Source organism: Dermacentor andersoni, chromosome 9, assembly GCF_023375885.2.
Source record: "Dermacentor andersoni chromosome 9, qqDerAnde1_hic_scaffold, whole genome shotgun sequence".
Classification (NCBI taxonomy): Eukaryota; Metazoa; Arthropoda; class Arachnida; order Ixodida; family Ixodidae; genus Dermacentor; species Dermacentor andersoni.
The window spans coordinates 23,061,205-23,083,968 of record NC_092822.1 but is presented as its reverse complement, the minus strand read 5'-3'; the positions used below and the strand labels follow the sequence as shown (position 1 = coordinate 23,083,968).

The 22,764-nt window shown below is 50.0% G+C and overlaps 1 protein-coding gene across 2 annotated transcripts in view; it reads right to left on the bottom strand.

The window, feature by feature from the left end:
- Positions 1–22,764, bottom strand: part of TfAP-2 (transcription factor AP-2) — a 293,380-nt gene that overhangs the window by 113,844 nt on the left and 156,772 nt on the right. Inside the window, exon 1 of one of the 2 annotated variants that reach the window (XM_050175055.3) lies at positions 1,861–4,246. The exons of the other annotated variant lie outside the window; for it this stretch is intronic. Within the exon in view, the coding sequence (XP_050031012.1) occupies positions 1,861–2,139 (279 nt within the window). The 5' untranslated portion in view covers positions 2,140–4,246. Of the gene's footprint in view, positions 1–1,860; positions 4,247–22,764 lie in introns of those variants that run through there. 2 annotated transcript variants of the gene reach the window in all.

The following is a 22,764-nucleotide window of genomic DNA, read 5'->3' as shown; positions in this document are numbered from 1 at the left end:
GTTGGTATATCGGACTTCTGAATACAGACAAATAGAGACAGGTTACTCGTGGTCATTTTTTTTTTTCGACTATGTTTTCTGAGATAGGTCACGGTACCACAGAAAGAGAAGCTAAATAAGAAAACTTTCGCACGAGAATGATTCAGTAATATCGTGTTTAAATGGTGCAGAAACCATTGAGCCTGTTCAGGTAGGAGTAACAGAGACTCCGTCCAGTTATAAATGTGAAAGTTTGTAAGCGGCCTTGGGAGCTTTACGACACTCGGGGGGAAGGCAAGCGAATTTGTAATGAGAACTAGTAAAGTAAGGTTGCAAAGTTAGTCTTGCAATGCAACGAAGCGAAGATTCCTATTGTGCATATTGTTTGCTAGGTGGGTGAAGTACTTAATGATGCAGCAGAACCTCGTTTACACTTTCCTGTTTCTAACTTATTCCTGTCTCGTATGCACTGAAACGCCGGCCCCGTTTACTTCCCCAAGGGTAATGTGTATTACCTTCCTGTTTGTCACATTTACATTCCCTGTTACGTCCAAACACTTCGACGGCAGCCCATCGACATGGCATCACTCGACGGTAGTATCTATGCTGACAGCGGCATGTAAGCGCTGAAAGCAGTTCATTCATGTCTTTTCAAAGGCTGGTCTCAACAGTTTCAATTTGGCGCGTTTCCAAATAGGCCTTCTCTTTCACTTCAAGCACAGCTTTACGTGAAGGTAGCTTTTTGCCCAGTGTGTACTGCTACCGGAAGAATCTTCGGCTGTCATGTTATCTCGGATAATGCGTTATTTTCTCATAATCACATGAAAAACGCATTAAGAAACGTATTAGGACTGCGTTAGGATACAGAAAATGTGTTTTAAATAAAGGGAACTTGGTAGCCTTTCAAAGGGTTGCCCGCATCATCATTGGTCACGCTGTGGTGTCTTCTATCAGAAGAGCCATGTGCTTATCATTTCCGCTAACGTCCCGTTTGTCTTCTCGCACTTGGGTTCCTGGCGCTGGAATCACGCCATAACCTTCAGCCAACTCTTCCAAACAGCAATTCTTACAACAGCGACGAAATCGCACCAACAAGCCCGACTCTAACGCTTTGTTTTGTAGCCCTGTTTGTTAGGTGTCAGATAACAACTTGCAGTACTCAGATATGTGTTGAACCTAAAGAAAGAATCAGGCATCGCTGCAAAAAACGCTCTTGACTACGAACACCAACATAAAACAGTATCGCAAAAGGTTGTTGTCAGAAAGCCATCTGATTGCTACGTCACTCTCTGGATAGGAGGCCAGAAATACTAGGATATTTCCTGGGTACATGGCCGTAAGAAAAATCGCAACATGTGAACCGTGCAGCATGCACATTAGCACAGTTCCTCGAAGAATCATGAATATCTCAAAGTTACAAAATCCTATTACTGCTACTTTGATCACGTCGAAGCGTTGTATTTGTTGAAGTAATTCATTTCCTACAACTTTCCATTACACCAGCAAACTAAGTAGTATTCACGCGGAACAATAAATCCATAGCTTCTTTTATCACGTGGCTGCATAACGCAACAAAGTCGCCAAGAGAAAAGCGTTAAAAAAAATTAAAAGGAAAGATGATCGAAATGGAAAGTCAGAGACGGCGTTGCATCATCGGCTATATGGAAGCAGTAGCAAGGAAAGATGTAATCGCTACCTTCATGCTTTTATGTGCCGGTATCCGTGCCAAGAGAAAGCGCGGGAGATCCATCGAACAGCCGAGAAAAGAGGAGGAGAAGGAAGAGGCGTACAAAAGAAGACTTCTTCCGGGGCTGCACTAAGCAGGAGAAAGAGAGAGAAGGGAGGCAAGGCTCGGCTTTTTTTGTCTTTTGCGTAACGTACCTCAGTGACGTCAATGAGCTCGAAGGAAGAGGCGACGTCCGTCGAAGGCGTCGTGGCTGGCGAAGACGTTCCGGCGGCGTCGGACATGAACCTCTTGGCGAGCGACGTCGGGCTCATGTCGTCCTCGCCGCTCGAGTCCGGGTCGTGCATCTGGCGACGCTTCTTTCGAGAGGACACCGGCGACCCAGAGCCGCGGTCCCGGGACCCTGCGGCACCGTTACTACCCGCGCGAGACGGCGGCGGACTGTCTGTGCTGGTCAACGGGCTCAGCTGAGCCATCGCAGTACGGACGTCCGCTTCTTTTCGAGGCCTCGTCCCGCGGGTCCGTCTTCCGAGACACCCAAGTGCGCGACGTTACAACCGCGAACTCCAGCCAGAGTGCCCTATTGAAACCTGCTACGCGTCGATAGAAAACTGCGTCTCACTTAAGTTCCGAACCTGCTCACACCGTTTTTCGTTCAAGCACGTTCTTGGAAAGAAAAACGCCTCTCTACTCTTCGATCGCTTGCCTCGGCAGTCCTGGACCGTAGGGTTTCTTCGATCACGTGCATTCCATGCCAGGTGCCAAAGCCAGCTAAGAGCACGCAGGTAACAGGCGCGTAGCGATCACGTGCTTCGTGGTTTTCATGTCGCTGCTATTCACTCTGGTCGACGACTAGCTGACTGAGACTCCCCGCTACGCACGTGGTCTCGGCCGTGCGATTCGAAACCGGCAGGGCAGAATTGGTCAGTCCGGCTTGTCTGCCCGAATCCAGCGCATGGTCGGTGCCTCCTCGATATCACAGTCGCCACGGTTCGATCTTGCGTCGTGCAGCAGCACCGCCACCACCAACAACACCAACACCTCGCTGTTCCAACGTTGTCGCGGCGAGAAACCGATCGCCAAGTACGGCCAAAGGAAAGCACACACGCGCGGCGGCGTGATTATGGCGGGCACGTGAACTTACTACGGTAGCGAGGACAACCACCACCACGCTCTCGCCCCGGGAGCAACAGCACGACGTCAGGAGTGGCTCCAGGTGACGAGACGGCTGTCCACTCGTCGAGGAAAACGGCACTTGCTGGAAGGCGCGAAGCTGATCGTGGATGGTCGGTCAACAAACAGTGCCGACCGGCACAGTGTCGCGGGGGCCGTCACGGGTTAAGAAACAAACACTTTCGCGTATAGTCAAAACCGGGCACGCGGTCGTTGTCTGGCGCGCGCCAACAGGTGGGCGGAGGGGTTAGAATGGGGGGAGGGAGGGGGGGTTGTATGGAAAGAAGAAAGCGAGAAGTAAAAGAAAGGGGGGGGGGAGGAAAAGAAAGAAGGGCGCCCAAAAGTGCCGGCGGCGCGAAGAAGATGCCCGCGCAGGACAGACTGTCTCGGAGTGTTGCCGGGAGCGTCGCGCGAGCTACTTTGCCGACGACCAGCGCCACCGGCGTTTTCACCCTAAGGCAGGAGGGAATCGGTTATCTCTCCAGGCTATGAGAGAGGGCGAGGGAATACTGGGCCCGTACGCGGCGAGGAGGTGGGGAGGAGAACGAGACCTTTGCGAGAGGAGGAGAACACGGCTAGGCAAGCGAGGGGGGAATCACGTTGCCCGCTGCCGCGGCAGCGGCGCAGGTTGCTGGCTGCTCGTGCTGGTGGCGGCCAGCCGACGCAACTCGCAAGGGGGCACGCAAAAGCAACCAGCGCACGCAGCAGCAACCAAGCAACGGGCCTAAAGGTAGAACGAGAGGTCCTCCGAAAAAAAAAAAAAAAAATGTCCAGAATCTCGTCCTCTCCAAAGGAGTGGCAAATCTATCCCCCCCTCCCTCCGAGCCTCACCACCACCAGCCCCCTCCGCCCCTCCTAACAAGCAAGCAAAGCGGCGATCGCGCGCTCCGAGAGAAGGACGTTTCAAAGCAGGAAGCTACAAGTTCGCCCCGAAAGATTCCTCGTCTTGGGCACCCCTCCCTTCGATACACACACACACATACACGCACGCACCTTCCTCACGCTTTGCTTTTGCCCCTCTTTGTCTCAGGCGAGCCGAATAGGAGAGGAGCAAAACACCTATGTCGCCAGTCTACAGCCGCCTCTCCCCCTCCTAATCTCTGCTACGAAGTGGGGGAGGGCAGATGCTTGGCCAGGTAAGCGGGGCTTCTGATGCCGTAGACGACGCCGCCACCACCACCAAAAGCGAGGCAGGTATCCCGACCTTCAAACTGGAATGGGCGGTTTTGGACGCGCCTGAACGTATACCCTCGCTCTTTCTCTCTCCTTCATCTTCGCTGCCGGCTTCCTTCGGGCCGGCCTGCTGGAAAAGCTGCGGGCGCACAACTCCTCTCCACCACGTTGCCCACTTTCGCGAGCGAAAGAAATAAACGATCGAGCAAAATAAAAAGAAAGAAAACGAGGTTTCGACACCCCTCTCTCAGCCTCGCTCTCCACCGATGGCCGGACAGGTACGAGACTATCCCCGCGTGCTCTCGTAAAATGAGAGGAGGGAGGGGGGCGGGGGGGTTGAGACACAAGTTTCGTCAGGAATCTCGTGATGAGGAACGCCGCTCGCCCCACCGGCCCCTTGCAGGACGGCGTGTGTATCGCTCCCCCTATTAGCACGTTTGCTTAGCAGAAGCAGGAAGAAACGGAAAGCCAACAACCTGAACTGATTTCTCTCCGAACCTCATACACACTCCACTCGCCTCTACGGGCAGACAGTGTTTCCCATTTTTACGGTGGTGGCGACCCCGCCCGGTGGGCTTGTACCCCCCCTCTCCCCCCGACAACGACACCACGTCTCGCGCGGCCCGGAGGAGGACAATGTTGTTGCCCGGTGCAACGCAAAACCAGGAAGGGTCATCCCGAAGACCCGACGCCGTACGTTTTCGACACGGGCGCGTGACCAATGTTAGCCTGGGGCCAACTAAGCTCTCCTCTTGACTACGTCATCACTCGTGCGTTGCTTTCTTTCTTTTTTTCTTCTCCCTCACTCTTCGGCGCTCGACGAAAGCAGTTTGTGCTCAGGCGACTGAAAGAAACCGTGTCGGCGTTGACATTGAGATCGCTCTGATTGGGCGAGGTGCATGGCCATTTTTTTTCACTCATTTCTCGTTGTCTTTTCATTGTTAGCACGGTGCTTGCAACTGCGTTCTGGAGTGTTGATGTGTCTTCACCAAAGCGCGAACTGTACGCGTCATTCACTGTTACAACCAGATCTCGTTGTTACGAACCTTGTCAACAGGCGTCACCGGTTATATCGAACTCCTTCATATGCGATGGCCTAAGAGTCAACTCTTGCTGAACACCGGACCACATCACCCCTTTCGCTCATCTGACTTCGTTGTCGAAAAGGGTGATCGTAAGAATAAAAAAAAAATCTTCAGTAAGCTAGATTTCACCGTTATCGTCATAATCACGCATACTGACGGGCTCGACTCAAAACTGGTAAACAACGCGCACGGAGCCAATTTCTACAACCACGTACCGAGCTCGAAACATCCACAGCTTCGAAAAGGTTACACCATTGTGATTCTATGATTTTATTTACTGGCCGCTTTCTGCCTTTTTTCTCTCTCTGTCTCTCTTCTGGCACAACGACCGCATACTCAATCCTCGCCCGTCACGTGAGTGGAAATTCGAAGATCTCCGAATTAGGCAATCTCTCGAGACCTTGCACAATCCGGAGTCGCACGTAAGTATGCGTCACGTCACAATCGGTTTCCAAAGGTCACATAAACGAGGAGAAAAGAAAAAGCTCGAATCAACAGTACACGAACGAAAGAAAGCCGTTAAGGCAGTCTTCCGGGAACGCACCAAGACACGCACAAACAAATAAAAGAAAAAAAAAAAAAGCTCGAGCAAGAAGAAATCACAACAACATAACAGAAATGTGGGGTGGAGGCAGTGCCTCATGGAAGGCGTTGGCGCGACGTTCCTACCTGCTGCCGCGCGATGCAGTGCGTCATAGTTTACGGAGTTTGTCCGACATTCTCCCCGCTCTCGGACTCTTCGACGGCCGCCTCCTTTGTAGCAAGCCCCTCTCTCTTTCTTTCTTCGCGGTGGCTTCTTTCTTTTTTTGTTCTTTCTTCTCGGTAGAGGGCGGTAAGTGGCATCGTGGGCGCGCAATAAGAACCCGTCGATGCGGTGAAGAAGCGAGAGGGCCGCAATTCCGAGCGGCCGTTTTTCTCGGAAGCCGCGTCGGTCAGCGTCGGCACGCCACGGCGGAGGCAATAGAGTCGAGGAAAAAAAAAAAATCAGTAAAGAACACGGAAAGCGCGATCGGGCCTGGCAGCAGCTCGCAGCGTTATTCACACGATGGATACGCTGCACCTTTGCGATCGCGCACACGTGGCGAATGTTACTCGTACCTGTGCGAGTAGCAGAAGTTATTTTTTTTTACGTCAAGCCGGTCTGTACAAGCCACTGTGGTTTCGAAATGCGGTTTCGTGATTCCTGTGTCAATAGAGAGATTTAGATTAGGGGACGCAAGCGACTTGCGTACGCAAGAACTAGGGGCCACGGTACTGCGCGTGCGCAGCAGACACCTACGTCAGAGTCTGCGCATGCGCAGTACCGACGCCCCTAGTTCCTGCGTACACAAGCCGCTTGCGTCCCCTAACCTAAAGCTCTCCAATGATTGCGACGAGCTATGCGTTTTCAAATTACAACGAATGTAGACAGTTAATGTATATTCGCAATGCAGACAGACGGCCGCGCCACGCAGCGGCCAGTGAGAGAAATGCTTCAAGGATTATCTGCATGGCGCCTCCGTGCTCGTAGGCGCGTTCCTGATGCGCGGACTGCTTGTGTCTACGCCATAAATAAATCTAACAAAGACGACAGGATATGCTGCAGGCATTAGTGCACCAATCGAGCGGCGAAGGATGAAATTAGAGAGTTTTAGTTTAGGGAACGCAAGCGGCTTGCGTACGCAAGAACTAGGGGCCACGGTAGTAGCATCGCCCTTAGTCCTTGCGTACTCAAGCCGCTCCGCTCGAAAAGTAGTTTCGCGATCTCCTTTCCCGAAAAGGAACTTTGCCGTAAAGGAGATACTCCTTTGTCGTGTGTCACTGCACTTGAACGCCTTTCCGGTAGATGTCCTCTTACCTAAAGGACTTTAGAGTACCCGTGTGTCAAACTCTCTATTATTCGTTCCTTTACGACCGACGCGGTTCTAAAAAGAAGTGCGTGATGAAGCTTTCGATCGGCAAGCCCATGACACCGCCAATGAATAGCACGCACTTCGTCGCCCAAGACTTCTTGTGGAGCGGCGTCAGTGAGCAAAATGCTAATAGTCGACATTGATAAGGGAAAACACAAACATTTTAAACTTTTACGACGATGTCACTGTAGTTTATGTGAACCGGACGTTCAACACGGTACGATATGACACACGGTAACGAGTTCGCACTTATACCCAACGACGTTATAAGGCTGTCGGAAGGCTGCCGCAACAGTTGATTGTTTGTAGACCTGTTAGAAAACTGTGTGTGGTTTTCGAGCACCAGCTGAAAATTAACGGTGCGATATTTGGAAAAAAAAAAAAAAAAGACGGCCAGTTGTGCTAACGTGCAAGGCATATACGACGTTGTGTGCGCCCGTGGGACTGTGTTCTTGAAGTATTTTTCTCGGTTTTAAAGTTTTAAAAAGCTCGCCAGATTTATGACGGGTTTTCAGAGTTATAATGCATTGTGCTTGAAGGAATATGCATACCCCTCCTTGTTTGAGCAAATAACACAATTATTACAGCTTTGCCGGCCCCGCCTACGGCGACCGAATTAAAAAAAAATAAATAAACTATGGGGTTTTACATGCCAAAACCGCTTTCTGATTATGAGGCACGCCGTAGTGGGGGACTCCGGGAAAATTTTGGACCCCTAGGGGTTCTTTAACGTGCCCCTAAATGTAACCACACGGGTATTTTCGCCTTCCGTCGAAATGCCGGCGGCCGAATTTCGGCGGTGGCAAAATGCGAAAACGCACGTGTAACCGTCCAACAATACAATCGCGCGCCTTGCCGGATTACCACGGATGACCATTTATATTTCCACGACGAGTGAATTATATTGTCGACAGCGCAGCTGAAATTTCTTCCCTCGAACTTGCGACGTTCGCAGAAACCTGTCCTTGAATAGTAACAGCCTGAGCACTGCATGCCTTGACGAACGCCGTGACAAATTAGATGGCCGGCGTTCAGAACTTCCCCGCCTTCAATTAGGCACGGGGTCCTCTTTTTCGGAAGTAAGGCATGTCGTTGGGCTAGCCGGTTCATAGATTCAGAAAAAAATTTTGAACTGCGCCAGGAAGACGGGATATGAATAGAAACATGTCCCCTTGCACTGCAAGAGATGCGACAGCAAACGCTGTTTTCCCGCATCTGGAAAACGCTGAATTCCTTCCAAAGGCAAAATCAAAAAACAGTTACCGAGGCATTCCACATGGGCTCCCTGCAATGGTCAGGCGGCGCAGCGATCGGCTCAACCGTCAGCGTCACCGTGTCAGTTGCGCGAAACACCGAGGTGGTCACTGCTGCGGAGGCATGCTTTTTCGGGGCTCGTTTGAAACTTGTCGGACGTTCTAAATTGCGGTTTTAAGGCAGTCGAAAACATCGAGGCCTATTTTTGACCACCGACGCATGAGAAAGGACGTCAAACTTACGACGACAACCATGCATATCGTGTCAAAGAAGTAAATAGCACGGACATCCCAGCGAGGTGCTTAAATTAAATTGTGGTGTTTTAGGTGCCAAAACCACAACCTGATCAGGAGGCACGCCGTGGTGGGGGACCCCGGAATAATTTGGACCACCTGGGGTTCCTTAACGTGGACATAAGTCTAATTACACGGGCGATTTGGTATTTCGACTCCATCGAAATTCGGCCGCCGTGGCCGGGATTTATTACCGCGACCTCGCGCTTAGCAGCCCAACACCATAGCCACTAAGCAACCACCGTAGGTCGCGAAGTCTTTGTCACAACAAAGCAAGCATGCTTACGACGTCAAACTCAAAGTGAGTTAACAATGCATTATTTTATACCATTGAAGTGAGCAAATACGGCCGTGGACGTCTTTCAACTGTCATTTGGCACTTCATTACTTGAAGCGTGCTTTGCACCTCACAATTGTAGAGGTTTTGGCGAATTGGCAGGTAAGTGCTTTTTTTCTCCGTTGACAAAGTGCCTCGAGCATATTATGGTATTGTCGTTCGGGATCGAATGTGAGAGGACATTACCGCTGAAGCATCATAGAGAACAATCAGCCGAGACTAAACAACGTGAAGACTGAAGGCTTGCGAGCGCGAGGCAAATGCTCATTTTCGAATATTCGACGTGTGCTGCAGTGAAACACGTCGGGCGCGAGAAAACACGGCACGAATGAGACCGGTTCCAACATTCGCGTCTTGATCTTGGCGCAGGAAGAAGCACAGCGCGTACAAAGCTCCAGCACGGAGCGCTTACGAAGCTAGATTTGACACCTAACAACCACTGCGCCTTTTTTTTTTTTTGAGCAAGACGAGCTAAACAACAATCAAAACTTATTTACAACAGCACCGGAATCAGTTCACGCGTTTTTATGCAGTTGAGGCGTGTTTTTACGGATGCCGCTGCTGCTTCCTATTTTTTTTTCTTGTTATTGCACTTACGTCTTAGCTCGTTTAACAGAAATTCGCAAGAACGACACATACCGCGACGATCCACTTCAGCCGCCGGGTTGCTTGATCCCCTGGTGTTGAAGGGAAGCGGTGCAATTTGATGCCGACATCCCCTTCGCGGTTGCGACAATCCTCAACGCAGCAGTATCTGCGCTTGTTCTTTCTGTTCACACTTCTCCCGAAGAAGCTGCCAAGAGGCCGCGGTGAATCCATTGGAAAAGCAGGCTTGCAGGCGGGCCTGAGCGCGCCACCGACAATGGTAAAATGACGGTGAGGGCCTATACCCGCCGGTGCTCACCGCCGCTGCTAGGTGGCGCGACATGTACGAGCAAACTGTACAAGCAAACATGTACAAGCAACGAAGGAAATCGAATTCTTAGATGGGCATATTAAGACTACCCCACGCTCTTAGAGCACACGTGGCAATGCTATTTTTCGTCGCTGCCTCGTGCACAAGTTCGTCATGGTTGTTTGTTCCTCGCTTATATATTTCGTAGAACTTTAGAAAGTTACTGCTTTCACAAGAAAAAGTCAGATGGAAGTCGGCGCTTTGTGTACGGCTCTATGTTTCTGTTCGTGTCCCACCTTCTTCGCGGAGTTTAAAATTTTGTTGAATCCTCTTCTTCGCACGTTTGGAGGCGATCCATTACGTCTGCTAAAGACAGCTGCTTTGCAAAAGGTAGCGCAATCGCCGCCTTTTTTCGCACCCAAGAGAATCAGCTCGGTGTGCTACGAGACGGATGCACGGTCGGCGATCCTAATACAAGGCCCTCCACACACGTTTTTCCCGCCGTGGTTGCTCAGTGGCTATGGTGTTGGGCTGCTGAGCACGAGGTCGCGGGATGGAAGCCCGGCCACGGCGGCCGCATTTCGATGGGGGCGAAACGCGAAAACACCCGTGTACTTAGATTTAGGTGCACGTTAAAGAACCCCAGGTGGTCGAAATTTCCGGAGTCCTCCACTACGGCGTGCCTCATAATCAAAAAGTGGTTTTGGCACGTAGAACCCTATAATTTAATTTTAATACACGTTTTCACCGACAACGTAAAAGCGGCGATGGCGCGTGAATGGAAGGGCTTCAATCCTGACAGTCTCTGTGCCTGCCATCATGGATCACCCAGTGTGCATTGCGAATACGTGCTTTTGTATGCACGTACAGTTCCGGATGGGAACGATGGCGTTCGTCATCGCTCTAGTTTACGCCGCCGGTGCATATCGAAAAGTAGTAGCTGGCCAACTAGACCGCGGTGTCCCGCGGAGGTCGGGCGGGATCACGACGTCATCCGCACCTTCACGACGAGCGTTTTAAATGCGTAAGCATTATAATCACCATTACGCGAAAATCCGTCCTCATGACAGGAAGATCCTACCAAAAATGGTCGAAAGAGGAAAGGCTAAAAAACACGTAAAAAAATGCTCGGATTGACGCCAAATTTGTCAGGGAGTTTCATGTAAACGAAGCAAATTATGGCCTTGAAACGAAAAATTTCGGTCTGGGTCAGAACCGACGCAGGGCCTCTTCCGGTGTGCAAGACGATTAGGCTTCCCCGACGCCAAGGCGGCTCCGGCTGACTAAGCGTCACCGTAGCATTGTACACGTCACGTCGCGGTCAACTGGCTGATTAAAGGTGTGACCTAGTGCGTGCGTCACTGGACACGTGACGGCGCAGCCAATGGGGGAGGAGGTGGCGCCACGTCATGAGTGTGTAACATCAGCGCGTTCGTGGTGTTCCGAGGTCTAGATCCTTTTACATTGCCACACATAAGCAGTCTTTAGGTGACGCTGCCGATGTTTTTTTTTTTTTTTTTCTTGGTGAGGATTGGAGGACGATAGGTTTGGTGGGCTTTACGCGTACCCCCACCCCTACCCCCTTTTAGCACTCCTGTTTTCAGTTTCCTGCTTTTCCCCTTCATCTCAGTGCGGTGTAGCATGCCCGAGGCACACTCCACCGACCAAGTTCAAAGTTCATTTTCCCGTTGGGTTCAGGTCCCTGTGATGTGGCTCGGCGGGGGTGAAGTAGGAGGCAGGAAACGTTGAACAAGTATGACATGCTGCATTCACAAGCGAGCTATTTACATTTACAGAAAATGCGAAGAGCACGCCCTCATTCTTCTACACCTAGCTGGGTGTTAGAGCCCAGGAGGCTGTTAGGACGTACGCAGTACGGAGCCTCATCGTTCTGCCACTGCGTAGTTACAGCCACGACTGCCCGGTGTCACAAGGGAAGAAAGGATTCAGCGCCCGGCGACAAGTTTTTTGCTTGGTCGACCTGCGAAGAGCGAGAGCCGGGTTATTTACTTGAGTTAGACCGTCCTTCCTGAAGAGACACAACTGGTCATTGCTGTCAGTCATTCTGGGCCTAACAATGATGCATGTCCGGCCTTACACTCAGGTGCTGTCTTTCCTCTCATTGGACCTTTTCTCTTTCTTGCTTAGAAAAAAAAATTATAAGCAAATGACTACTTTGCGAGCCACTTCGATGACGACACAACCATGACGGTAAAATGTTAGTGCGGGTGACAACCTAAGCGTGCAAAATAAATTAAATTCGGAGGCTCTACGCGGAAAAACTGCCATCTGATATTAAGCACGCCGCAGTGGGGGGAGGGGGGGGGGGGCACTCCGGATAATTTTGACCTCCTGGGATTCTTTAACGTGCATCCAATGCACGGTATACGAGCACTCTTGCCTTTCGACCCCATCGAAATGCGACCGCCGCTGACTGGATCGAACCTGCGACCTCAAGCTTGGCTACCACGGCGATTCGCCTTAGCATGAAGTGGCAACTGCACCGCTGTACAATCCGACGAAAGCTTTGCATATATTGATACTGTCTGGAGCGGGATGTACTGCAGGAACCAGAAGATGTCAACGAAGGCGGCCACCGTGATGATGTAAGATATGTATTCACATCGCCAACGCATCAAGTTGGCGACTCGATCAGAGTCCCGAGCGGTTCTGGTTAACACGGGGTCCAGGGTGGCCCTAAGCTGAACCCTGCGTATTAGCCGAGACAATCGGCGGAAAGGAAAGCATGAAACCTCCGATGAGAAGTTCGTTTACCTCACGTGGTTTCTTGGATTGTCCGAGTCGCCTCAGGGAGGGAATGCAGTTACAACCATGGAGGTGCCAAGGGCAGAGTGTTCGACGTAGCCTTTTGTTCTCGTGTCCATTTTCGAAGTCAATGGCCTCCTACCCTTCGTGGCTTGCCTTGTTGCCCGGGTACGCTCAGGACGTGGCAAGGACCATAGTGGTGACCAACACTGCCTAGAGGAGTGACGTTTTTTTCGGAGAGGAGGCCAATTAGCTCGACAAAGGCAGGCGAGCTGGAACGTTGCCCGCGCTTTCGACGCCGAATCTCGGGCCGATCCTAACGAGATGCGACAGCCAGTTACGTTCGCTCATGTATTACTAGATGTCAAGGCGGAAGCGAATGTCCTTCAAATCTGCATAAGTAAGCATGTGTACAAGTTTGATTCCATCCACGGTTCTATAGGTTAGATCGCTGCTTCGGAGCAACAGAGAATGCGAACGCGGTTACACACAAACGAATCGCCACACACACAAGTCGTGTGCAAAGGTTACGTCAAATGCATACAAAACACATGAATATTACGGACAATTTTGATAACCTACTGGAGGCAATTCATGTACTAATGCAGCGTCGGCGTGGATGATGTATCGAAAGACTTCAGTGACGATTTAGCGGTAAATGCCAGAAAAATGCGCTAGTATTACGTCGCGCCTCTTTGAGTTCCCGGATACATGAGTTAAACCGCGTTCACCACATTCGAAAGTGTTGTTCAGGAACTCGCTCGACAGGTGTTTTGCCTCTTCGAGGAGCGATGTGCTACTGACATTGGTCGGGAAAAGACCACGGGATATATACGTATATGTATACATAGGGATATCTACAGAATCCCGCAGCAGGATTCTGCTGTAGAGGCTCCAACGCCGTTTCTCTGAGGCCTGCAGTGCCCTGTCTAGTTTCGGCAGTTTGGTCTCGCTTTCGCGTAGGTGGTTTCGGTTCAATTAATCGGACACTAGCAGCAGGCCAGCAGATCATAGGATCGCCGACATTCATATCAGTGAACAACCTATCCCGTGTAGCCAGAACCCTTGCATTAATGTTCGGTTTGAATCCCCGCAGTGCCAACGTCGCCGGCCGATACAGGTTGGCAAAATAAACAGAACTGTAGTCCGACTCACTCACAAAATATAGCTCCAGTTACCGACTCATTCGAACTCACGCTCGCCAAATTTCAGCTCAGACGCGGGCTGACTCAGACTCGGACTCACGGGTAGGTCTGAGAGTGAGGCGACTCGTGACTGAGTTTTGCGACCTCTGTTGATCCGCTCTCTTTCAGTCCTGCCGACCCCCGCAAACTTCTTCGTGCGGAGGAGAAAGCAGGACTATACTGCGGAAAGTATGGAGAACGACTGATACGGAGGGAGGAGTGGAAGCGTAGCACAGGGGGGTAACCCCGAAGAAGAGACGCAGATTAGCGGAGAGGGTTCAGCTGCGAGTCGGGAGACGCTGATCTCCCTCCGCGCGTTGAGGGTGAGAGAAACACTGGATTCGCATGCGTGCGTATATAGGGGGACGGGGGGCGAGAACTATGCTATACTGCGCACGGTTGCAGCCGAGAGGGAGGGGTATAGCGACCGTGACACTCTTTAGAGGTGAAAAGGCATCGCATGCCCTCTCCTCTCCCTCCCCCTCGACTCCGATACTTACGCATCTTCCTGCTTCGATTCCAAAAGTCGATTTCTCTTCTGCCGCATTTCGCGACTCGTTCACCAGCTTCGAACAGAACATACACGTTCGCATCGAAAAAGAAAGAAAGAAAGAAAGGAAAGAAAACGAAAGAAAGAAAAGAAAAGCGTTTTATGCGTGCCTGCTTTTCTTGCACACGCTTTGCGTACAGATGCGGCTTCGTGCTATACGCGTATACACAGCCACGTGACCCGAGAAGGCGGCGTGAAATATATAATCGAGAATAAAGCGGGCGGCGAATCTTGGGATGAAGGAAAAAAGAAAGAAAGAGGGGGGGGGGGGGGGAGGAAGAGCGCCTGACGTGAATTTCTGATCTCTTTCGTCGTCCGCGTCGACTCGCAAATTGCGCGCTCACTTTGTGCTCTATAGGTGCAAGGCGCGATCCGCCTAGCGGCTATGGCGTTGCGCTGCTGAGCGCTATAGGTAGCGGGTTCGACCCCCCAGCCGCATTTCGACAGAGGCGAAATGCAAAAAAAAGAGAGAAGAAACGCTCGTATATTACTTTATATAGATTTAGGTGCACGTTAAAGAGCTCGTGTAACTATTATATAGATTTAGGTGCACATTAGAGAACCTCGGGTGGTCAAAATTAATCCGGAACCGTCAACTGCGACGGGCCTCGTAAATATACTGTGGTTTTGACACGCATAACGACATAATTTAAGTTCCATCGAATGCGCATCCATGAAAGGGGAACATGTAAAAAAAAGAACTAAAGAAAAAAAAAATGTTGACATTGTTTATCGTTACTGGCAGCGGAAGATTCCAACATGCGGTTCGTACCATGAAGAAGAGATAAAACCAAAGATTCTTTTCCCTCTCGCCTCCTTTGCCCTGCAGATAGTCGCCACCACGGTGCAAGAAATATACAGAGTATATTCGTACACCGTGGTCACCACCAAAAGGGGACATTGTAACTTGTTACTATATAAACATTTTCACTATCAAGTTGAAAAATCGGTGAAGATAAGTGATAGGGGTTATCTGAATAAGATATGAACGACATAATTTCGGACACAGATAGCTCATTTCCTTTCCCTACGTCCGAAGTCGGCGCCCCTCGGTGATTCGAGTGAACGGTGGCAGCGCGAAGGAAGAGCCATTGTCCGATAAAGTGACGCTTTATTCAAACGCCGAGGCGTCTGTCCGAGTCCAAGCCCGAAGCTCCGCTCTCCACACAACCAAACATGACTTTTTAAGCCCTCAGTTGCACAAAGGAGTCGGAAACCAGCCATTCACACATGCGAGTTCACATTTGTAACCAATAGCACAACCACCTTCGTGCAGCGCACGGCACTGGTGGAAACAGTGGCACTCTTTACAACCCGCCAGGGGATAGGATTTCTCACAGACACGTGTCATCTCCCTCTCGCCTACGTCGGGCTGCGAGTATCGGCCTCCCCTTTCCACTTGCAAGCGACCGCCATGCAAGCTGCCTCCCCCCCTCCCCGTGAATGTTTCCATGAAACCACGGTTTATTGACTGGATATCTGCCGGACAGCGAGCTGCCATGCCAGCACTGAGAAAACTGTCTCCCGTGCAGCTGTGGGCCGGTTCGCTTGAAATCAAACACCATGATTGGGACCCGATGGCGATCGCACACAAAAGCATGCCTCGGTCGTAGCCGGCTAAGTGGCGGTAAAGCAACCGCCGTTTCACTGTCATTCTCAGAAGGCGCACGCGGATGCCAAACATGACAACGGCTAGGCAGTGTCGCGTCGCCCAATTTCCGTGACCGAGACGGTCGACGGGGCATTTGGGAAGCGCATGGGCATTATTAGTGTTGGCGGTGACCTCAAACACCCCCTACCTTTGATCTTCGCGCGCGTCTCCCCGAACGCTCCCCTTCAGCTCAGGCCGCCTACCCTTTTGTCCCGAGCAAAGGTGCCGATCTAGTCCCTTTTCTACGGCACAGCCACTAATCCGATATCTCTCCACGCGTGGATGTTTCGCGCGTCCCGCCTCTTCGCGGAACCCCCCCTGCGTGCTTCGTTTCCAGTTATTGGCCGGTACAGCAGTGTGTGAACACGTCCTGCGCTTTGCTGTAGCCGCCTAAACTGGGCCACAAAACAACAGCAAGGTCAACTATCTAACCTCAAACTGACTAAGATTTTTTTACTATGCAGAGCACTTCAAAGCCGGGTTTTCCTGTACATGTCCGTCCGTTCCAGCCAGCTATGCGTCGTCGCCGGCGGTAAAACCGTCATCGACATGTCGTACGTCGTTAGACCACCACCACAACTCAGCTTCTTCTTCCCCTTAAGAGAGGGAGAGAGAGAAAAAAATACCCGATAACACATTGCTTCTTTTTTGCTTTGTTGGCAGATTTGCGTAGATCTGAGCAAATGTGCAGATGTTCTCAACATCGAGCTGGTCGGTTTATATGGCCTTTAGAGCCTCGAAGTAGCGCCACTGAGCGCATCCTTGTTCTGCGTAATTTAGCAATAAATAATGACAAAATGCATGTATATATACACACCTGAATCGAAGGCATTGCTAAAGGACACCAGTAAAAGGGTGCGTGATAGTTACCGGTATCACTATGTAAACGCATTGGGTGTCGGAAATACGCATGGAGGATATTGATAATTATCAAGCTTACACGCTTGAAACAAAGCTTTGTTCACCACTGGTGTTCGAATCGGTGACGAAAGTCCCAAGTTCCTGCTGGAACATCTAGTAAGGGGTTCATTTACAAACAAAAAAGGCAATCAGGGCAAATCTGCGTGACAGGCTGCTTAACGCGACGATCAATTTCTTACAGAAAATTATTGATCGGCTGCACAGTTTCGACACGACATCTGCATTGAACAGAAGAACCTCAAACGATGTGCTTACATAAAAGACGTAATGCCATAGATTATGCGGACAAAGATGGACATGCACAAGCGTGACGGATGAGTAGTCGGAGTAATAGGCGAGGCGACGGCAGGTCCTGGCTACATAGCCCCTGATTACTCGTGGCATGCTCTTTTCGTTGCCGTCTAATAACTGTAAACAAATGGGGAAATGGAATGCACACAGCTTAGAACCGGCTATCCATCCTTTTAGGCATTGCGTAAGACGATCGTTCGATGCGATCACTGCTTCGGCAAATACTTCGGAGGTCAACTTATATCAACGTGTGACACTTTAAATGCGCTCTTAGGTGGCTTTGACAGAAACGTTAAAAGGGGCGGCACCTTAAATGGAAGGACGCGACAAGTATGTGAAAATTATAAGCGCGACTGATGTAGAAGGAAGAAAAGATAAGACACTACAGGCCATACAAGCGGGAACATGCAGGGGGAGAGCGGCGCAGCGCCCCCTAGGTGGTGCTTGCTGTTCGACTTGATAAATTAAGCAATAGAGCGATGACGAAGTTCGGTGGTGCCAACGGCAGCCGCTCGGAGCTAACGACGAGAGCCATCGCAGTGACCCTAACGCCGAGTCAATGACAGAGCGGCGTGCATGTCAAGAAGAGAGAGGGAGAGAAAAAAAAAAAGGAAACGTAACGAATGGTGAAGACACGGCTTGTACACACACAGGAACGCCAAGAAGCGGAACCACAAGCAGGCGTTGGTGCTGAAGCTGATCGAAGATCGTCTAATAATTGGGCGGCCCAGGCGGCGTTGAAGACTTTAAATAAACGACGAAGGCTAGTGGGAATCGGAGGACAAAAAAACCGAAGGGGGATTTTCCACGAGAGGTACAGATACAAACGCCGGGAGAAAGATGGAGGGGGGTTGGAGGTAGTTGGGCGCACGGAATGCCGGGACGGGGCCCCAATTACTACGCCGCGACACGGACGTAACATCGATCACTAAAACGAATGGCCAGCCTAAGTTTCAATGACCTACTACTACTCGGAGCGGGGGAAACGGGAGCCGTTTCCGCGTGCGTGTCTGTCGCCACGCGCACGGAGGACACGATTGTGTTGCGTCGGGGACGCAGCAGGGGGCGCCGTGAGCATCGGCGGGCGGGAAGTTGGCTCACTTGGTGTGGAGTCTGCTCACTTGGTGTGCACCACGTGAACTCACGTGGCGTATATGATAGAGTCAATAGAGTTCCCTGTAAAAAATAAGAAGTTGCTAGCGGGAACTAGATGGCGCTTGTGTTCATGGAGCTGGGTTGCGAGATCGGGATGCCTTAGAACACGCACCTACAAAGCGAGATATAAGAAGGAAGAGGAAGAAGTATGTGCTTGCTGCGGTAAACCTAGGGAAACGATGGAGCATGTTTCATTAGAATGTGAAGACGTCTGCCCAGCGGTCGATTTAGGCGCCAGTGGCCTCCTTGAAGCCCTTGGGTTCAGTGAGAGCAGGGTAAAGTAAGCATGTCAGCAATAGAGATTAGGAACAGGCGATTGGAAGACTGGTGGAAGGAAAGTAGGCAAACGACAGAAAACCGAGAAGTACAGAAGCAAGGTTAGCAATAGATAGTCAGAAAATTTGGTTGTGGGAGTTCATATTGGTTTTTACCTCTATCTCGTTTTTAACCTAGGTAGGATATTATGCAGTATAATGGCCAAAGCTTGGTGGTGCAATCCACCACCCCGTTCCAAAGGGGGCGCTCATAACATCCATCCATCCATCCATCCTGTCGGTTCACTGAGCGTGACGGCTAGTGCATGGATGTGCCTAAACTCATTTTATATGGTTTCAAATGACATTGCGATTTTGCAAACTTATCATGTTTGAGACAAAAATATTCCTTTATGGATGCAACAATTCGCAACGATTACGCATGTTCGCAGTGACTAACTGTCTTGCTGTGTTAAGAAAACTCTTGAGTGATTGGAAATCGCGAAAGATTGAACGTAATATTGCGTTCTATCTTACGTTATTGATTTAAATAACCCAATATTTCAAGTCATATTTTCATCGGTTTAGAGGGATCGGAGCTTATATCACGAAAAAGAGAAAAGAATGACAATTATAAAATGTCAATGGCATCAGTTCTCCTTACGTTTCATAAAGTTCGGGCTTGAGTCTGCCTAGCTAGAGCCACTGGCTTGTTGAGTTTTAAGATGTGTAACCAACAGCAATCAGAAACGGCCTTCGGAATGTACGCCGGATTTAAAGGGGCCCTGAAACGAATTGGACGGTTTTGTACAAACGTGCTCAGTCGTTAGGGTAGGCAACTCTGATCATTAAGTGACGCACTTAAACGCTCCGCGTAAGGCGTGTAATTTATTATAAGGTTTTGAAGATGTGCTTTACTATACCAGTCGCAGCGGCGCCGCTACCCTGTTTTCAGCCGGTCCCTCCAAATGACGTAGTTATCGTAATTGACTTCAGTAGTGCAATCTGTCTAACTGACAATGGTGAACAAGTGTCGTTCGTAATAGTTTGAATGTTGGTTAATTTGATGCTATAAATGAAAGTAACAGACAGAGAATACACAACGACAATTTATCGCTACACTCGTGCACTTTCGGCCCACAGCAAGTGTCGTCTGCTTGTGTTACAACGTTCACCGTGCTGACGCGACTGCGCTGTCAGCCCTAATCTCGAGCTTTCTTTTCGCGAGCACCATGGATTGCGCTTGCTACATTGTGGGCTGCAAATCTAGCGATCGGCAACGTGTCAAGCTGCGGCATCGTGCCCCTCTGCAATGCAGCAGACGAGCGGAGCGGCTGCAACGCATCAGACTGTCGGTATTCGACCGGTGCCAGGACTTACGCGTCTGCGGCCGTCACTTCACGCCGGAGGGTTACTATCAATATTGAATTAAAGTTTTTGCGTATCCGGTATTCGGGTAAACGGAAGCGCAAGAAGACAGGGCCCGGGCGTTTTACGGGATGAGCGCAAGCGCAAACGTGAACGGCCTGCACGGTGTAGCACCTGGTGTCACAGAGCTGAACCAGACAAACACACAACTTAAATAGCAGTATAAGCAAGTGGATTCTACTTTGCCACCAGTGTAAATTTTCGTCAGGAGCGTAATTGTGAACACATTGTATTTTTATATGTTTAAAATGTTTTATACTTTGTTACAGCAACATTAGCTGTTTGTTTGGTGCAGCCATCAGGTGGCTGCAAGGTGCAGGACCATTTACGCTAAGCCCCTTCCCCAGAGTAGAAGCAGTATGGGGGGGATTTTGTTTGCACCTTCGCCCATCCGTCAAAACGCCCAGCACGCCTGCGGGTTACCGGAATACCGGACACGCTCGGTGCTGCGACAGAACGCTTGGAACGCACGCAACTCGGATAGCTCTCGCTGCACGGGGATGAACGGCCAGGCGGCTAGCGGAGAGGTTGGAGACGTTTCGCGCGATGGCTCCAAGACAACCGGTGGTAGATGACACGACACCGCATCATGACCCGGAGCCAGTGGAGGCGGAGCTTAGCCTTGATCGCTCGGCCAACGAGTTGAAAAGAAAAGCATGGCTAGGGAGGAGGGTAACTTATAACCGTCCGTAACTCTCTTAATATGAGGCGCTTCACTTAAATTGTGGCACTACTGTTTTACTGAGCGCCACAAAATTGGTCCAAATCGTTTGAGGGACCCTTTAACGTCCCTATTGGAAAATCCTATTTAAATTCAAACTGGGTTATACAGGTTTAAACTGGTTTTAACAGGGACCTGTTTAGCAACAAACAGGTATAAACAGGACCAGTTTACACACGAACAGGTTTGAACGGGGTCCCGTTTGGCATGCAAACAGGTATAAACTGGACCAGTTTACACACGAACAGGTCTGAACGGGGTCCCGTTTGGCATGCAAACAGGTATAAACTGGACCAGTTCACACATGAACAGGGCTGAGCGGGGTCCCGTTTGGCATGCAAGCAGGTATAGGCACGACCAGTTCAAGCAGAAATGGGTCTTAACAGGGGCCCTGTTTGCAACTAAACTGGCTTATACTGGACACAGTGGCACCATATAGGGTCGCCTGTTTGGCACAAAAGCTGGTTTATTCTGGAGCTTTGTGGCAACCATACTGGATGGTATCATGCATACGAGTTTAATGCTTGAATAGAACTGGGGAGGAACTTTTTATTGTTCGACATCCTGACAATTTAGCCCCTAGTGCTAAATTGGGGCCATTATCAAGCTCTACAGAAATTGCGTGACCACCTCGGAACATTCACAGACCAAACTGCGATATGCTAGCTGCGAATTTCAAACCGATTCCCGGTCCTGCCCAGTTGAAAAAGACACAGGAATTCCTGCTGCAACTACAGCAATTTCTGTTGTACGACAGAAGTTCCTAACGTTTCTGAAGTTGCGACAGACATTTCTGACGTTACGAGAGCGATTCTGACGTCGCAACAGAAACATTCGGTCGCGACGGCCAAGAGTTCTGAAGTCGCAACAGAAGCACTTTCCGTCGCGGCCCTTTAAAATGTCAGCTTCGCATCGGTGGTGTACACTGTACTTTTTTTCTTGCGCGGTATTCAATCGTGCTTCTTTGGAGCCGGCAGTACTGATAGCACCGACACCGGCATTAAAGTCGACGTTGCCAATTGTTATAATTGTGCCGTGACGACGCGGCACCAGCAACGCCCTACCGGCCTCCTCAAAATCGGCCGCTGATCAAAATCATATCATCTGCGGGAATGGCTGCGTATCCGCTTTGTTTTATTTGGTAAGATGGGACACACAGGCCTGTGGACTTACATGTGCGGTTACACTAACACATTAGTTAATTTCCCAGAAATATTGCACAAGCATATGCGAAGCGGGAAAGAAGTTTTGGATTGTTCCACAAAGTTGCGTGAAAAGCTGTCTCGCTCGGGTCTCATTAATCTGGTACAGCGCTGCCGTGAGAAGCCAGTATTCTGTCGAGATGAAGACTCACCCACGAGTGTTTATGTAGCTATATTGTATTGAACACACGAATTATATGCGAGCTCAAAAGTGTAAAGAGCAAGAGACAACTGTCGAAATTAGCAGTAACAACCCTCAGTGTCCCTGGTCACCGTTGTCTGTTTCTGAATTTCGTATGAAATATGGATATCGTTACAGCAAAATCGATGGTCTAGCACTCCACGATGTACCTGTCGATGGTAACAACACTTTTGCTCATCTAGAGATGCGGCAGTTGACGCGGAGAAGTGAAAGCGCATCGTAGCTTTTAAAATGCAAATGTAAACAGCAACCCAGACAGCAATTTACACTCTTGACATAGCTTCAACATACGCCAGCAGTGATGTTCGGCGTGGTGCAGTGGTTAGATGCTTGTCTCGGAACCGTCAGGTACAAATTTCGAATCCTAGGCAAAAGGCATTTTTTTTTCTACTTTTATTTTTTTATTTTATTTCGTATTAATAATTTTACATAACCTTAAAATGACCTCTGTCAATTTTTAATCAAATATTGATCAGGAACTACAGAATTTTCGACTACAGGGCGTCACACTACAGAGAACAGAACGACAGTCACAACGTCCCAAAATACGACAGACTGAAAATTTGCTGTTGTGTTTTTCAAGTGGGTGAGACGTCTATACGGCGTATACGCAGATTGCTGTCCTCTCTATTAAAAGCAACGTTGCTGAAACACGTCGTACAAGACGCTGTACG